We start from the raw sequence: 13,944 nt of genomic DNA, 5'->3' as shown, positions 1-13,944 counted from the left end.
CCTCCACAACTAGACTGAAGAACAAAAGGACAGCAACTTGTCTGTTCCCCTTCCCCCAATTCCCCAGCACTGTTCCCATCCCCCCAATTCCCCCAATAAAAATCTTAAAAAAAAATAAAAAAAAAATATATATATATACACACACACACACATATATATCTATATCTATATCTATATATCTATATATATCATTTACATGTTGATAATATTTTGGATATAATCAATTAAATAAAACATTAATTTTACCTGTTTTCATTTTGTTTTTAACCGGCCACTAGAAATTTTAAAAACAGGTAGGTGACTGCATTATATTATTAGATAGCGCTGTTCTTGATCAGCAAAAGTAAAGGACAGAAAACACCCACATTTCCTCAGGGAGCACTGACAGCCCGAGCCCTGTCTTCGGTGGGACTGGGAGGTGAAGTGTCATGCTGAGAGCTTTCTGGGAGGCTCTGAGTGCTTCTCCATGTGCTGTGCTCCAAGGTGTCCAAATAGCTCAAAAAGTTAGGGATGCACGAGTCCCCTTGCTCCTTGTCACTCTGCACAGAACCAAGTCGCTGCTGCTTTGTGTAGATTGCATCCAGAAGCTTCTGTCACTTAGGAATATCAAGGCCCAGGCCCGCCTTCCTCCCAGCCCAGCATACGCAGCCCTCGCCTTAAACAGTGAGCTGCTTCGGGGTACTACATGTCGCCGTTTCCTTGCCATCTGCTGGGATATCCTTAGAGAGTGTTTTCCCACTATTAGGATTGCTGTGCTGAAGGGGATATGTGTTTTAAATTCAGATAGAAGGTGCCAAGTTGCTGTCCAAAAAGTCATACCACCTTCCTCTGTTTCCCCACACCCTCAATTGCGTTTCACTGGTTTAATTATTTTCCTAACCTGGTGAAAACATGATGGCACCTTACTTTGAATTGGGGCATCTTTAGTAAAGGAAGCTGACCGACCATCTTTTCCTGAGAATTGCCCATTTGAAGAATTTCAGCTAAGGGAGCCAGCTGGCGTAGGTGCCGCTGAGGGCTCACCAGGGGTGTGAGTTTGTATGTGGCATGTGCTAACGGATGGGGAAGCCACGAGTGCACTGCACATTTACAGAGAAAGTGCCAATATTAATATTAGTAGGAAGTTTGGAGAACTCTTTCTAGTATCAAAAGGTTACATGCAGTTTTGAGGGAAGACTTAGCAGTTAAGCCTTGTGCTGTCTTCGTGTGTCCGGGATAGGAAAGGGCTCATTTTGCTTAGCTGTTGGGGTGCTTCGGTGGGATGTTCAAGAAGCACTAAGTGGCATAGGAGCTTTGGAGCTGCAAAATTTGGGAGTGAGTCATGTCTCGGCCATTTGACAAGTGAACTTGGGCAGATGGTGTGACCTGTTGGCTGTGGTTTCTTTCTGTACAAGTAGCAGCCATGGGAATGGCTGGGTGTGAATGGGACTGTGCTTGACAGATGCCAGAGGAGGGACGCTGTCGTTTGCTGTGTCCCCTGGCTGTTAGGCATCTCCAGGAAACAGAGGGTGAAAGTCTTGGACTGAACCCCCGAGCGTCACTGAGGGAACGGGCACTCGGTGTGCACTCAGGGTCACTGCCCAGCCCGGGAAGCACCTCTCCCGGGGATGAGCGAGTGTGGAGTAGGCCCCTAACGGTGCCCCTTGTCTGTTGGGAGGAAATTCTGGCTCCGTGGTTGATGGGAAATGGGGGTGGGGGGGTGGAGTGAGAGCCCATGTGTGAGCTGAACGTATTCCCTCACTGGCTGGGAAGACTCGGCATCGGGAGCCTGAAGTCCTCAGTCTTACCCCCGACCCACAGCCAGCAGGTGACAAGCGCCCCGTGAAGCAGCGCGTCTCCCTGCAGAGGCTGCTTGTCTGCTTTTCCTGAGCTGGGCTTGGGTGTCGTTCCCGGTGTCCAGTGTCTGGTATTCAGCCTGCAGTATCAGATGCGTTCACAAGATGTCCCCAGAAGGCCTTCCTGTGAATAGGAAGGTGCTAGAAGGCTCATTCCTGGGGAGAACCGGGTGCAGGACAGATGCAGCCAGCCCGTCGTCAGTCCTGAGGGGACTGGGGATTTTTTAAAAAACGTTTTTCTAATTAACCTTCCAAATTCATTCTTTGCAATAAGCCTAAGACCAAACTTGAAAGACAGGCTCTGAAGTGAGTCCCTGAAATAGTACAGCGGCTGACATACTCTGTTTTCCAAGTTTTAAGCTTGAGGATCAGGATCTGTGACCCTCGTTCAGTATTGCACACGTGTGCAGGGTGGTGTGTGTGGGGAAACTGCCTGACTTTTCCCTTTGGTCTGCTTTGCTTTGCTGTGTTTTGCTGGAAGGATATGGAACAACATATAATTGGTTTGCAGGCCTCATAGAAAGAGCAAAGGGGAGAGGTTTCGGCTGCGATGTTAGTTACCTGCTGCGTGAAGAGTTGTTTTAATTTCTTTTGTTTGAGTACATCACCCTTTGACGTCTCCATCCTGCGTTAGGACGTCTGGGGGGGAGGGGCTCTGCTAAAACCCACATTTGTAGAATTTACACACACTCCTGATCTACGCAATGAGATCGTCTCAGAATGCATTAAAAGCTAAGATTTTCTTGCAATAAATGCTACAAAAATTACCTTTTAGAACGGTGTTTTAAAAAACCATGCCAATAGGCAGAGCAGCTGCTTAATTTTACGCTCTGGAGAGTTCTTTATTCTAGTTTTGCTTTGGCTCAATCTTAAGGGGGGGAAAGTGCAGTTAGAAGGGTATCAGTGTGCCAGTGGTTCTCTTTTCTGGTTTTACAGAAACATTCCCTGAAGAAACGGCAATTGGAAAGGTGTCTGTTTCCATAGCAACCAGGTAGGACGCTCAGGGCTCCTTGGCAAAAGGTCAGGCTCTTTCCATTAGGCGACCTGGCGTTAGCATCCATAGTGCAGAGCGGTGAAATCATTTACAAGGCGTCTATTGGCTGTCCTTAGGCTGAGAGTTGCTTCCTCTCCCTCCCACCCGGGGTCCTCCTCCTGCGCTGCCCCGCCTCCAGGTGCCTAGCGTCGATCCTGGTGGCCAGTCAAGTCTTCTGTGAAGCCACGCCCACCTCCCCCTCTTCCACGCCCGGTCATTGAGCTGCGCAGGTTTTGTCTGAAGCAGCGGTTCTCACACTTGTTCGGGTGTCAGGAACCCCACCGGTCTTGGTGTTCTGTGAGGTACCGAGCTGAATGCTGTGACAGCCTGGCATTCTGACAAAATCAGATACAGAATCATATACTGGAGTTCAGCAGAACGAAACAAAAGCATCAGAGGCTAAGATGAAGTTTGCAGGAAAACAAGAGGAGAAAATGGTATCACTTTAATTGTTGCTTTAAATGAGAAAAGCAGCTTTATTCAATTGGAGATCACACCCTAGAGAGATGTTTAGGGGTGTTGTGCAGAAGCTGGGCTCCAACCACAGTCGTTCAAATTCTTGTTAAAGCAGTAACGTGGCAGAATTAACACGTTTCCTGATGTTTACTTATTTCAACTATGAGTAGGATCATTTGTGATTTGATTTTTTAATTGATAAACTTTATTGTTTGGAGCAGTTTTAGGTTCACAGCAAAACTGAGCAGAAAGGACATCCCATATACCCATCCCCACACATGCACACCATCCCCCACTGTCAACATCCCACAGATTGGATTTTTATGGTTGTCCAAAAAGTAGTACAGCTTACTTCAATATGCCTTTGCTTCTAAAAGTATAAACTCCATCCTGGTAAAGAATACCGAGGAGCCTGGTTTATTTTCGTGGGGATGGCTGAGTGCTAGGAGTGCTCAGTACTACTGAAGGCCCTTGCTTCTTGGCCATTTCAGCACTCAGAGCTATTTTACTTTTCTATATCCTCTCTCTATGCCTTGAGATGAGTTTTGGGGGCTTGGACATGATGGTGACCTTCAGAAAATAAGTGGAGATGCCAGGACTGCCTTGATAGGGTAAACAGGAAGGGCCAGGGGGCTTGGGGAGGCGGGCATGTTGGAACACATTTATTATGAGACCAGAGGACACACCATGACTGTGCTTGCTGGGAGGGCCCAAAGGACCTGCCTGTCACTAAAGTGATACCTTATCACGTACTGGCGAGGGGATCTCAGCATTGTTGAGAAGCTCAGTGGTGGCTGTCCTCTGTAGGCATGGAACAGCAGGAGGCACTGCCGTAGGAGTGAGCTCCCCAGTGTCAAGTGGGGATGTTCGATTTTGGAATAGCAGAAGCTGGCTGGTGACCTTACTGTCAGAAGCACAGTAAGTGAGAAGACCACAACAGGCAGCAAGGCCAGAGTGACAACCAAGAGACATATTTATTCCTGCAGCATAGCCTTGCAGGGCTTCCACTCCAAATGGGACATTTCCAAGAACGCTCAGCTTTAGAGGCCCTCACCCACAAAGCTGTCACAATCTCTGCAGGTTCTCAGCCTTGCAGCTGCTTCCTCTAGAATCCACTGACCCCCTAAGTGAAAAATGGCCCTAAATGTAAGGCTTACTTCTCTGGGTGTTCCCCGCCTTTTTTTTTTTTTTTCCTGTTTATCAGTCTGGTAATATTTCACTGTCAAATTAGTACTCTGATGTCATAAACCAAGTTTAAGTGACTATATTTTGAGCAGCTTTTTTTACTGTTCTACATGGGAGGCTGATCTGAATCACTTATCCCTACATTACCAGAGCTAAAAATGAAAGCAAAGGTAAACAATATATTATAACTATATTTATATGTTTTTATTTTATATATTATTTAAGCTTATGTGTGGATGAAAACTTTTTTCCCCGTGGAGTCATGAAGCCAGAGGAGCAGTTTGAATAGTTTTTTCTGTAGTTAACTAAAGATGGACATGCTTCTTATACCCGTGGCCCAGAAATTCTGAGTGTGTGCCTTACAGATACTCATATACATGCACAGACACAGGCAGGACGCTTATTGTAAATTGTCTGTAACTGCCCACAGTTAGGAAAAGTTAGTTATCCAGAAAGGGTGGAACTAGAAAATACTGGCTTGCTGTACTATCTCCCGCCTGCGGACCTCCCCTGGGGTGCACGTTCCCGGCCAGCTGCCACCCCACTTCACTGCTCCCACCTTAGAAGTTAGTCACACAGCTATCCTCCCTTCCTCCCATTCGCCTTCTCAAAGTGTCTATCTAGACTATTAAATATTTCTAAGAACCGAACGAGGACATAACTCATGTATCTACCACCCAGATGGTTAATTTTACCGGTTTTGCTTCAGACACACAGGGTAGAGCTAAGCCCACCGCCACCCTTCACCTCCAACCGCAGGTGACCACGAATCTGAATTTGCAACTTTCTTGTAGATACGGTTCTACTGCCCTTGAAAACCTTCGCACACGTGTAATGTTGGTGACATTTAAGCATTGTAGACAGTTTAAATTACAGCGTTTATAATTCATATACGTACATTTACTATGTTTGGGACGAACCCCCGGGGACACCGACAGGCGTTGTCCACTCGCTTAAGTCCAAGGGATCCCGCACTCGGGGTTTCCCAGACCCAGACAGTTGAAACTGGGGTGGGGTTCCGGAACCTGACCTGCCGCACAGGGGTGCGGTTGCCTGGCAACCGGCAGCCCTCAGCGCCCAGCGGCGCCTAGAGATGACGCCGCCGGCTCGCGCCCGAGTCTGGCCACACCCCCCCGCGGCCGCCGCTTGCCATTGGGCGGCGGGGAGACGGAGGCGGGCCTCGGGCGGTGGGCAGTGCCTCTCCGGAGGGCGGGGTCTTGTTACCTGGGCGGGGCGCCTGCCGGAAGCCGGCGTCGGTGGCCACGCGCAGGTAGGCGAGGGCGCGGAGTCTCGGTGTCGCGGCGTGGTCCCCGTGTAGGGGCGCGGGCCTGGCGGGTGGCCCCGGGCGGGCGGCCCTGCGGGAGTGGCGGGAGATACACGCGGAGGGCCTCGGCGTCCTTCCCCCGGGGTGGCCCTGCGGGTCGCCAGGACTGAGCTGCCGGCCGCCTCGGGCTTTCTGTCACGGCGCTTCGCGTGATTCCCATCGCTCTTCCAGCAACAGCGTCCAGGGGGCTCCCCCTGCGCGTCCGCACGCCCAGGCCACGGGTGAACTTGCATTCCGAGGGGAGGGATTGAATGAATCCGAGAGATGGGGTGAGCGCTGAGGAGAAAACCACGCGGAACGGCTTGCTGAGCGAGCCGCGTCGGTCGCCAGCAGAGCTCCGGGGTGGAGGAAGCGCGGTGCGGGGGAACCAGCCAGGAGCGCGTGTGGCTGGAGCGAAGTGAGCTCAGGGGAGAGGGGCGGGGAGGGGCGGGAAGAGCGATGGGGGTGGGCAGGCCTTGGTAAGGACGGCGACTTTCTCCAAGTGAGATGGGGACCTTGGGGAGGTTTTCAGCAGAGGTGGGACCTGAGCTGACTCGGTGTTTCAAAAGTCATTCAGGACGCCGCGTTGTGTGTGAATGGACTGGAGGCGCAGGGCCACGCGGGGTGGGGGGCCACCGAATAATGCTGGGCGACAGGGGCCCTGTCTTTAGGTGCTGGCTGGATTTTTCGGCAGCCTTGAGTTTTCTCAGCCAGGCGCTTTTTGGGGGGATTAGGGTCATCAGAAGGATGCGGCCTCGAGCTGTTAGAAAGTATGTTGGTGTTTCGTTCAAGTCTTCACAGGCCAGGGCTGAGGCCTAGCGGAGAGCGGGCTGCGCAGCCTGGCTGGACTCTGGGCAGGAGAACATCTTTGTTAGCACCTGGAGTCACTGGTGATCGTGATAAGAACGCTTTTGGTAGAGTGGCTGGGGACAAGGGAGAGTGGTGGCAGAGGAGTTTGAGCACAAGGGGACAGCCTTTGAGCGTTTTGCCGCAGAAAGTGGCAGAAACGCCGAGCAGAGCGTATGGAATCAACAGAGTTTTTAAGATACGGGAACTTGTGGTTGGTTCAGTAGAAGGGAAGAAAGTGATGCAGGAGGGGGCACTGCTCAGAGCACTGTCCTTGAGTAGATGAGGAACGAGACCCAGCACTCCAGGACAGGGCTTGGCCCTGGGCGGAGGAGCCTGGGCAGTTTCCATTGTGATGGGACAGAAGGGCAGACGGGTCGGTGTGGGAGCTTGTGGAAGGCCAGTGTCAGGAGTCTGGTCCGCTGCTGAGCATGGAGAAGGGGAGGCGAGGTTGGAGTTGAGAGCTTAGGAGAGGTGACAGAGCAGACTGGCTGCCTGGGCGTGGCTGGCGCTGGGAAAAGAGGTGGAATTAGTGGGAGCACTAGTGATCCCCTTGAAGCCAGTGAGACCCATCAGCCTGGTCCTGGGGGTTACTAGAGTGGGGGTTTTGCCAGGCAGGTACCATGAAGGGAGCGGAGAATGTATGTGAGGGCGAGATGATAACAATGGACCCTGGACATTAAGTTGTAGAAGTGGAACTCAGGACGGGCGAGGGACACTGAAACGTGTAGCATCGGCAGATGGCAGGTCTCGGTGAGGTTGAAGGACTATTGGGCTCCACGGTGCCAAGAGGTGGTGAGCTGGAAAGAGCTGGAAAGATGGGAAGTGGGCTCGGTGGGTGGGAGGCTTGGAGTTACTATAGTTGCAGGGATTAGAGTTTGGCCGTGAGCGGGAGGGAGAGGTTAAGGTCAGCGAGCAGAAGAGTTTCTGGAGGCATCGGTCTCAGTGGGCAAGTCAGAACTCAGAATAGTCCTGGACCAAAATGGACAGGAGCAAAGCCGCAGCCCTGGGCCCATGCACTGGCGTTCCACTCCTGGCCTCCTCGGACTGACTTCCTAGGGGGTTGTGGGTTGTGAGTATCCGACCCCCCTCCAGGGGGGCCTTGCCCAGTGGGATGGGTGGGATCCTTCCCTATAACCTGCCAAGACATCAGCAGTGACTTACATGAGCTGGGTGAGAGGGGACATCTGGGACCATGGGTGGTTTTTTTCAGATTTAGGAAAAATATTTTTTTCCTATAGGCTGATTTATTTTTTTAAGGTCCTGTGGAGTTACTTTCCAACCTGGATCCCTGGCAGCCTCAGCCTGATGGCGCTGACTTGTCCTAATCAGTGACTGCAGCCCAGCCATGTTGGCGGTCTTCTTATGTCTGTCTGACCTGGGTCATCCATCAGCTTCCTGTTGATGGAATTCTTTGTTTGCTTTATTGAACACTTTTTTTTTTTTTAAGATTTTTATTGGGGAATTGGGGGGATGGGAACAGTGCTGGGGAATTGGGGAAAGGGGAACAGACAAGTTGCTGTCTTTTTTGTTCTTCAGTCTAGTTGTGGAGGAACGTTGCTTCACTGGCCCAAGTTGGCACCGTCATTGCGCTCTTCCCGGGCGAGGCAGATCAGTCGCCGGCTTCTGGACGGCCGCTCACTGCGGCTGCTGGCCGCTCACGCTGGCTGCTGGCCACACACGGTAGCCCATGGCAATCCACTGCCACAGGGACTGCAGCCTACGCCATCGCCAGCGACTCACGGCAGCCCAGCTCCAGTTTGAGCTGTTGTTCAGCATCTTAGCTGTAGAGGGCAGTGTCACTGGCCCTCATATGTGGGATCCGAACCGGGGCCCTCTGGCATCCCAAGCGAGTTCTTAACCATCGCGCCACTCGGCCGGCCCACTTTATTGAACACTTTTGTTTGAGCTCATATCTTAAAATAATTTTTTTTCTTTTATTGTATTGTAATTACAGGAAAGTATAAGGGCAAAAATAAACTTTCTTATAATTCTACCTCCTAAAATGTTAATATTATAATGTATTTCCTTCTAGGTTTTTCCCTTGTGCATATGTGTATAGAACTCCTACAAAATGAGGGTCATCTTTTCACTTTCTGTTGTATTATGAGTACTTACCCATATGGCTGAATAGTATTTCATTGGATGGATCACATTTGGCTTATGCAGCATCAGTTGATGGACATTTAGGTTGTTTCCATGTTCCTACCTTTTGTATATTATGACTACTGCTATGAACATTAGTGTCCACATTTTTATGTGAATGTGTTCATTTTCTTGAGTGTATACCTGGGAGTGGAATCGCTGGGTCACGTAGTGCCTGCATGCGTCACCTTTTGAGGACCTGCTAGGCTGTTTTCCACAGCGACTGCCCCGTTTTATTCCCACCAACAGTGAAGGAGAGCTCCGGTCCCTCCACCTCATCACCAGTGGTTATTATTATTATCCGGATGTCTCTGAGTCTGGCCGTTCTAGTGAGTGTGAAGTGGTGTCGTTTGACTTGCATTTCCCTAGTGATCAGTGATGGTGAGCACCCTTTCCTGTGCTTATTGGCCATTTGTGTATCTTCTTTGAAGAGATGTCTGCTCAAATCCCATTGTCCACATTTAAATGGGGTTGTTGGTCTTTTGTTGAATTGCAAGTGTTCTTCATACATTCTGGATACAAGTCTCTTGTCAGCTATGAGACTCGCAGATATTTCCTTCAGCTCCGTAGGTTGTGTTTTTACTTTCTTGCTGACATCGTTTGCAGCACAAACATTTTTAAATTTTTTTTTTAATTGGGGAATTGGGAAAGGGAGACAGCATTGGGGAGTTGGGGAAGGGGAACAGACAAGTTGTTGTCCTTTTGTTCTTCAGTCTAGTTGTGGAGGACGTCGCTTCACTGGCCCATGTTGGTATTATCATTGCGCTCTTCCACGGGTGAGGCAGATTGGTTGCTGGCCATTGGACGGCCGCTCCGGCTCATGGCAGCCCAGCTCCAGGTCGAGCCGTTGTTCACCACTTTAGCTGTAGAGGGCGCAGTGTCACTGGCTCTAATGAGGGATCTGAACCGGGGCCTTGCTGCTCAGAGCTGGCGTCCCAAGCCAACTCCTAACCAACGCACCACTCGGCTGGCCCAAGACTTTTATAGTTTAGCTCTATTAAACTTAGGTTTTCTATCCTTTTGAGTTAATTTTTTGTATATGATGTGAGGCGGGCTCCAACTTAACTTCTTTTGCATGTGGATGCCCAGGTATCCCGGCACCATTTATTGAAAAGACTTCTTTCCCATCGAATGGTCTTGGCTCCCTTGTCAATAATCAATTGACCACACGTGTAAGGACACGTCATTCTTTATACAAGCATTGTCTCCGAGTGATGAGTCACCATCCCTTGGTACTATTAAAAGAAGCCTTTTTGTAATGTGGAAAAGTCTCCCCCGCTTTTTAGCAAATAGACTTAGTGATTAAACTTTTTAATAATCACTTGCAGAATGAATATAAATTTAACTTTTGTGGTAACTGGTATGTAAATATTTGCTAAACTTTTCTTATTTCTCCAACAAGGTAATTGGCTGGCAGAGTCCTTTGTCTTCTCAAAGCCCCTGTATCAACAGTCTCTCATCCTTTCAAGATTTCTTATTAAGCTGCTAATTGAAATTTGTAGCCTCTGGCTTTGGGTGCTTTTTTAGATAAGGCTTAATTAAAGGGTGTGGAGCTGGGAATTTTCTGACTCCACATACTGATGTTCTTTCAATGTGCTAGAATCCGCAAGTGGGACAGAGGAGCCCTGCGTCCTGGCTCTGTGTGCTTTTGGAGGTGGCCCTGTGATTGACCGCTTCCTTGGTTGTTGGCACAGCTTCATATGCCAGGTTCGCCTTTCGCTTCCCTGGCTCCAGACCAGGAATCTTAAGGAGCTTTGGCTCTTTTTTTTTTTTTTTTTTTAAATAGAGAATGGTATTTAGAACCCTGGGCTCTAGGTGTTAGGGCTTCTCGGCCCTTTTCACTGTGACCATCCTTTTTAAAGTCGCCATTTTCCGTAATGCTTTCCTTTTTGGCATAGCGATTATCATCTCCTCACTCAGTATATACTCCGTCCTAAGAATGTGAGGTATTCTGGACTGCCCGGTTCAGTTTAGAGCCATTCCTGGCATGTGGTCAGCACTCTGCAGGTGGTGCCAGAGGGACCAACAAGTGACAACATCCACGGAAGTGTCTGTGGCGTGGGACTGCCGGGTGACAGGTGTATGCACACTTAATTCCACCAGTGATATCTCGATGTAATTTTCCCCTTTGTTCCTGTGGGTTGGGGGGAGTTTATGTCTCGGGAGCCTGTTCACAGTGGGAGGGGTGCCTGGGTGAGAGGACACACTCAGGACACCCCAGCTTTCGCGCATCTTCGTTGGGCCTTCCTCCTGCACCGGCCCCCCGACCCCTCAGGACACCCCGTGGCCCAGGGTCTTTGCACCTGCTGTCCCTTCTGCGCCGCAACACTTCCCCTAGCTCTTCAATGGCTGCTTCCTCTGTGCTTCGCTGGCCCTCGCGGAGGCCTCCTGGCACTGTCCACGTGTCCCCGGCTTCTGCAGCCACCCTGCTCTCTTTATCCTGTTTTATTTTCTTAGTAGCATGTATCTCTGTGTAAAAGCATTTACTCATTTACTTACATAAATAGGTCTGTCTTTCCCTCCAGAAGGGGCGCCCCACGAGACCGGTTCGCCCTGTGTGCAGCACCCCCGTGGGGCTGGCGCAGGGCTGGCTCTCAGTCAGCATTTGATGACTTGAACGACTTGTATCTCTGAGCGTCTGTTAGGAGAGTCCAAAATGAGCTCTGGTGTCAAGGGAAGAGGGCACTGGGTTTGTGTCCACATTCCTACGCATCCAGCCTTGAACAGCATGTCTGAAGTTGAATCAATATATGCACATGTTGTATAGCTGTAAGTTCCTGTGATTCATTCATTCACACATACAGGCACGAATATTACGAGTTTATGTGTATGTGTGTGTATATATAGAATCTGGGATGTGGAGGGTGAAGCCACTGGAGTGAGTTTAGGGTATATGAAAGGAAATACATATTTGTAATTTGTTAGAATAAAAGCTGGTATTAGTAGGCTTGTAAACAGAGTTTACAAGGACTGGTATTAAAAAATAACCTTTTTTATTTCAAGTATAAAACCTTGAAAGCAAATTAAAACTGAGCTGTAAAAAACAGTGTCTTGCAATCCCACCTCCTAGGTAAAGGTTCTCTTTGTATCCTTCAGACATTTTCATACACATGTGAATATATATACATATATAGCTTTTTCTATTCTTATTTTCAGTATTACTTTCTTAAAAAACAAAGTGGAAAACAGTATCCATAGTATTCTATGTTTTTCATCATATATCTCTAACATGATCTCATTCTTGAATGGGATTCCATTTTATTGGTTTATCCTGATTTATTTAATCCTTTATTGATATATGCGTCTGATTGGGTTGTTTCTACTAAACACATTGTCATGAAAAGCAGTACATATGTCCGTTTGCATGTGCTGGTTGTTAAACTGTCTCAGCTCCAAAAGCCCCTTTTACACTCGGCATCGTGATGCTCCCATGGCAGCTTCTGGGCCTGCGCAGAATGCTTTCTGTTTTCAGTGCCTTTATAGGTTCAGCCCAGAGGGACTGGGAGCAGGGGGGTGGGAGTGGGTGGTGCTTCTTCAGTAACCCTCACTGCAGCAGCTGGAGTTGGTGCAGTTCCTGCCGCTCCCTCCAGGAATCAGCCTGGTCCCCTCAGACACCCTCCCTCAGGCCCCCACTCAGTTCCCCCTCAGAAATCCCTCCGCCAATGTCCCCTCTCAGACGTCCTCCCTCAGAGGTCACCACTCAGAGATCCCAGCAGCAGCCAGTGTCCCCTCAGAGGAAGAGGGCTCTCCACCCCGACCCGTCCGACATGCTCTCAGGTTCTGGACCTCAACCATTTGTCTCGGTCCCACCATCACATAGTCACATGAAGGAAATTGGTATTAGAATTCACGGGCTTTTTCTGTTCTTGTACGTGGAGTTCTAGATTCTACTGTGCTTGAGAAAGTAGAGCTAACCAGTTCATGTCTAGCTTCTGGGATGGCGTGTCAACCCAGTCTGCTGCTTCCACAGTCAAGGAGGCCATCGCAGACCCCTCATGGGCCCCTCCACCCATGGCCAACTAAATGCCCTAGTGACATGGCACATGACGGTCACTTGCAGCCTCCCTAGTTGATGGGGAAATGTGAGTTAGTCCACAATAGTGGAAAATAAAAATAACCCAAATGTTTGATAATTAGGGAATAGACCGATTTTGACTTTTGGAAAATTTTGATACTGTCATTAAAAATGATATTTCTCTTAATCTTAAAAAGCTTTGTGTTCATGTGTAGTTAGAAGTACAGAATATATATATGTGAAAACACTTAGAAATAAGAAATTTACCAAAATATTAGATTGGTTATCTGTAGGTGATGAAACTAGGGAATTTGACTTTCTTTTAACTTTTATATATTGTCCATATTTTCTGAAATATTTTGTATTTCTTTCATACTGGGAGAGTGTAAAAATATTATATGGCCTAAGTAAGACTTTTAACTTACTGTGTATTTAGCAATTTCCTTTCTCTGTTGCAGGATGGCAAAACAGAAGAGAAAAGTTACCGAAGTGACAGGGAAAAAGAATAAAAAATTGAAGAAGGCGTCAGCAGAAGAGATACTACTGGCACCTGATGCCACACAGGGCACCAAGGAAGCGCGTCCCGAGGTAGGTGTGTGCGCTCGTGTTGGCCTCACCTGGAGGGAGACTTAGGTGGTCAGGTGGTCGTATTGCTGGCGTCGGCCTGGGTGACGCAAAGGTGGAACAAGTTACATGTGCATATGCTCAGTGCCTTCTAAAAGGAATTCTAGGGCCAGCAGGAATTGCAGGAAATTTTAGGTTGGAACTCTATGACTGTCTTCAGCCACGAAATCTCCAGGCTGCTGTTTTGGGTGCCTACTGTGATTTAAAGGAGGTTTGGATGGCTTGGTTGAGGCCCAGGAGGGCGAGGGCTGGAGCTGGGCCTTGAGCTGTGCTCTGAGCGCGGGTGGCCTAGCGTGCCCAGGGAGAGGGGCCTTCACACAGGGACACATGAGCGTGGCCTGGAATCTGCATTTAAGAATCCTCACCTAAAAATGGTCATATCTAGCGTGACGTAAATCCGCCACAAAAATATGTATACACATTTAACTTTGTTTTATGTAACCACTGACTTCTGAGTGTTAAAATTTTTCTCTCTATTGGGCTGTCTTTTTTTTTTTTTTTT

At 48.8% G+C, this 13,944-nt stretch overlaps 1 protein-coding gene across 7 annotated transcripts in view; it reads left to right on the top strand.

Moving 5' to 3' along the window:
- Positions 1–5,724: 5,724 nt before the first annotated feature.
- CHLSN (cholesin) overlaps positions 5,725–13,944 on the top strand; it is a 99,441-nt gene continuing 91,221 nt past the window's right edge. Inside the window, exons 1-2 of one of the 7 annotated variants that reach the window (XM_019637517.1) lie at positions 5,725–5,779; positions 13,277–13,406. In XM_019637517.1, the coding sequence (XP_019493062.1) occupies positions 13,278–13,406 (129 nt within the window). In that variant the 5' untranslated portion in view covers positions 5,725–5,779; position 13,277. The other 6 variants (XM_019637521.1, XM_019637519.1, XM_019637515.1 and 3 more) reach the window with 6 other exon arrangements.

This window comes from Hipposideros armiger, unplaced genomic scaffold (assembly GCF_001890085.2).
Source record: "Hipposideros armiger isolate ML-2016 unplaced genomic scaffold, ASM189008v1 scaffold_33, whole genome shotgun sequence".
Lineage (NCBI taxonomy): Eukaryota > Metazoa > Chordata > Mammalia > Chiroptera > Hipposideridae > Hipposideros > Hipposideros armiger.
The sequence above is the reverse complement of the archived record's forward strand: the minus strand, read 5'-3'. Positions and strand labels throughout refer to the sequence as shown.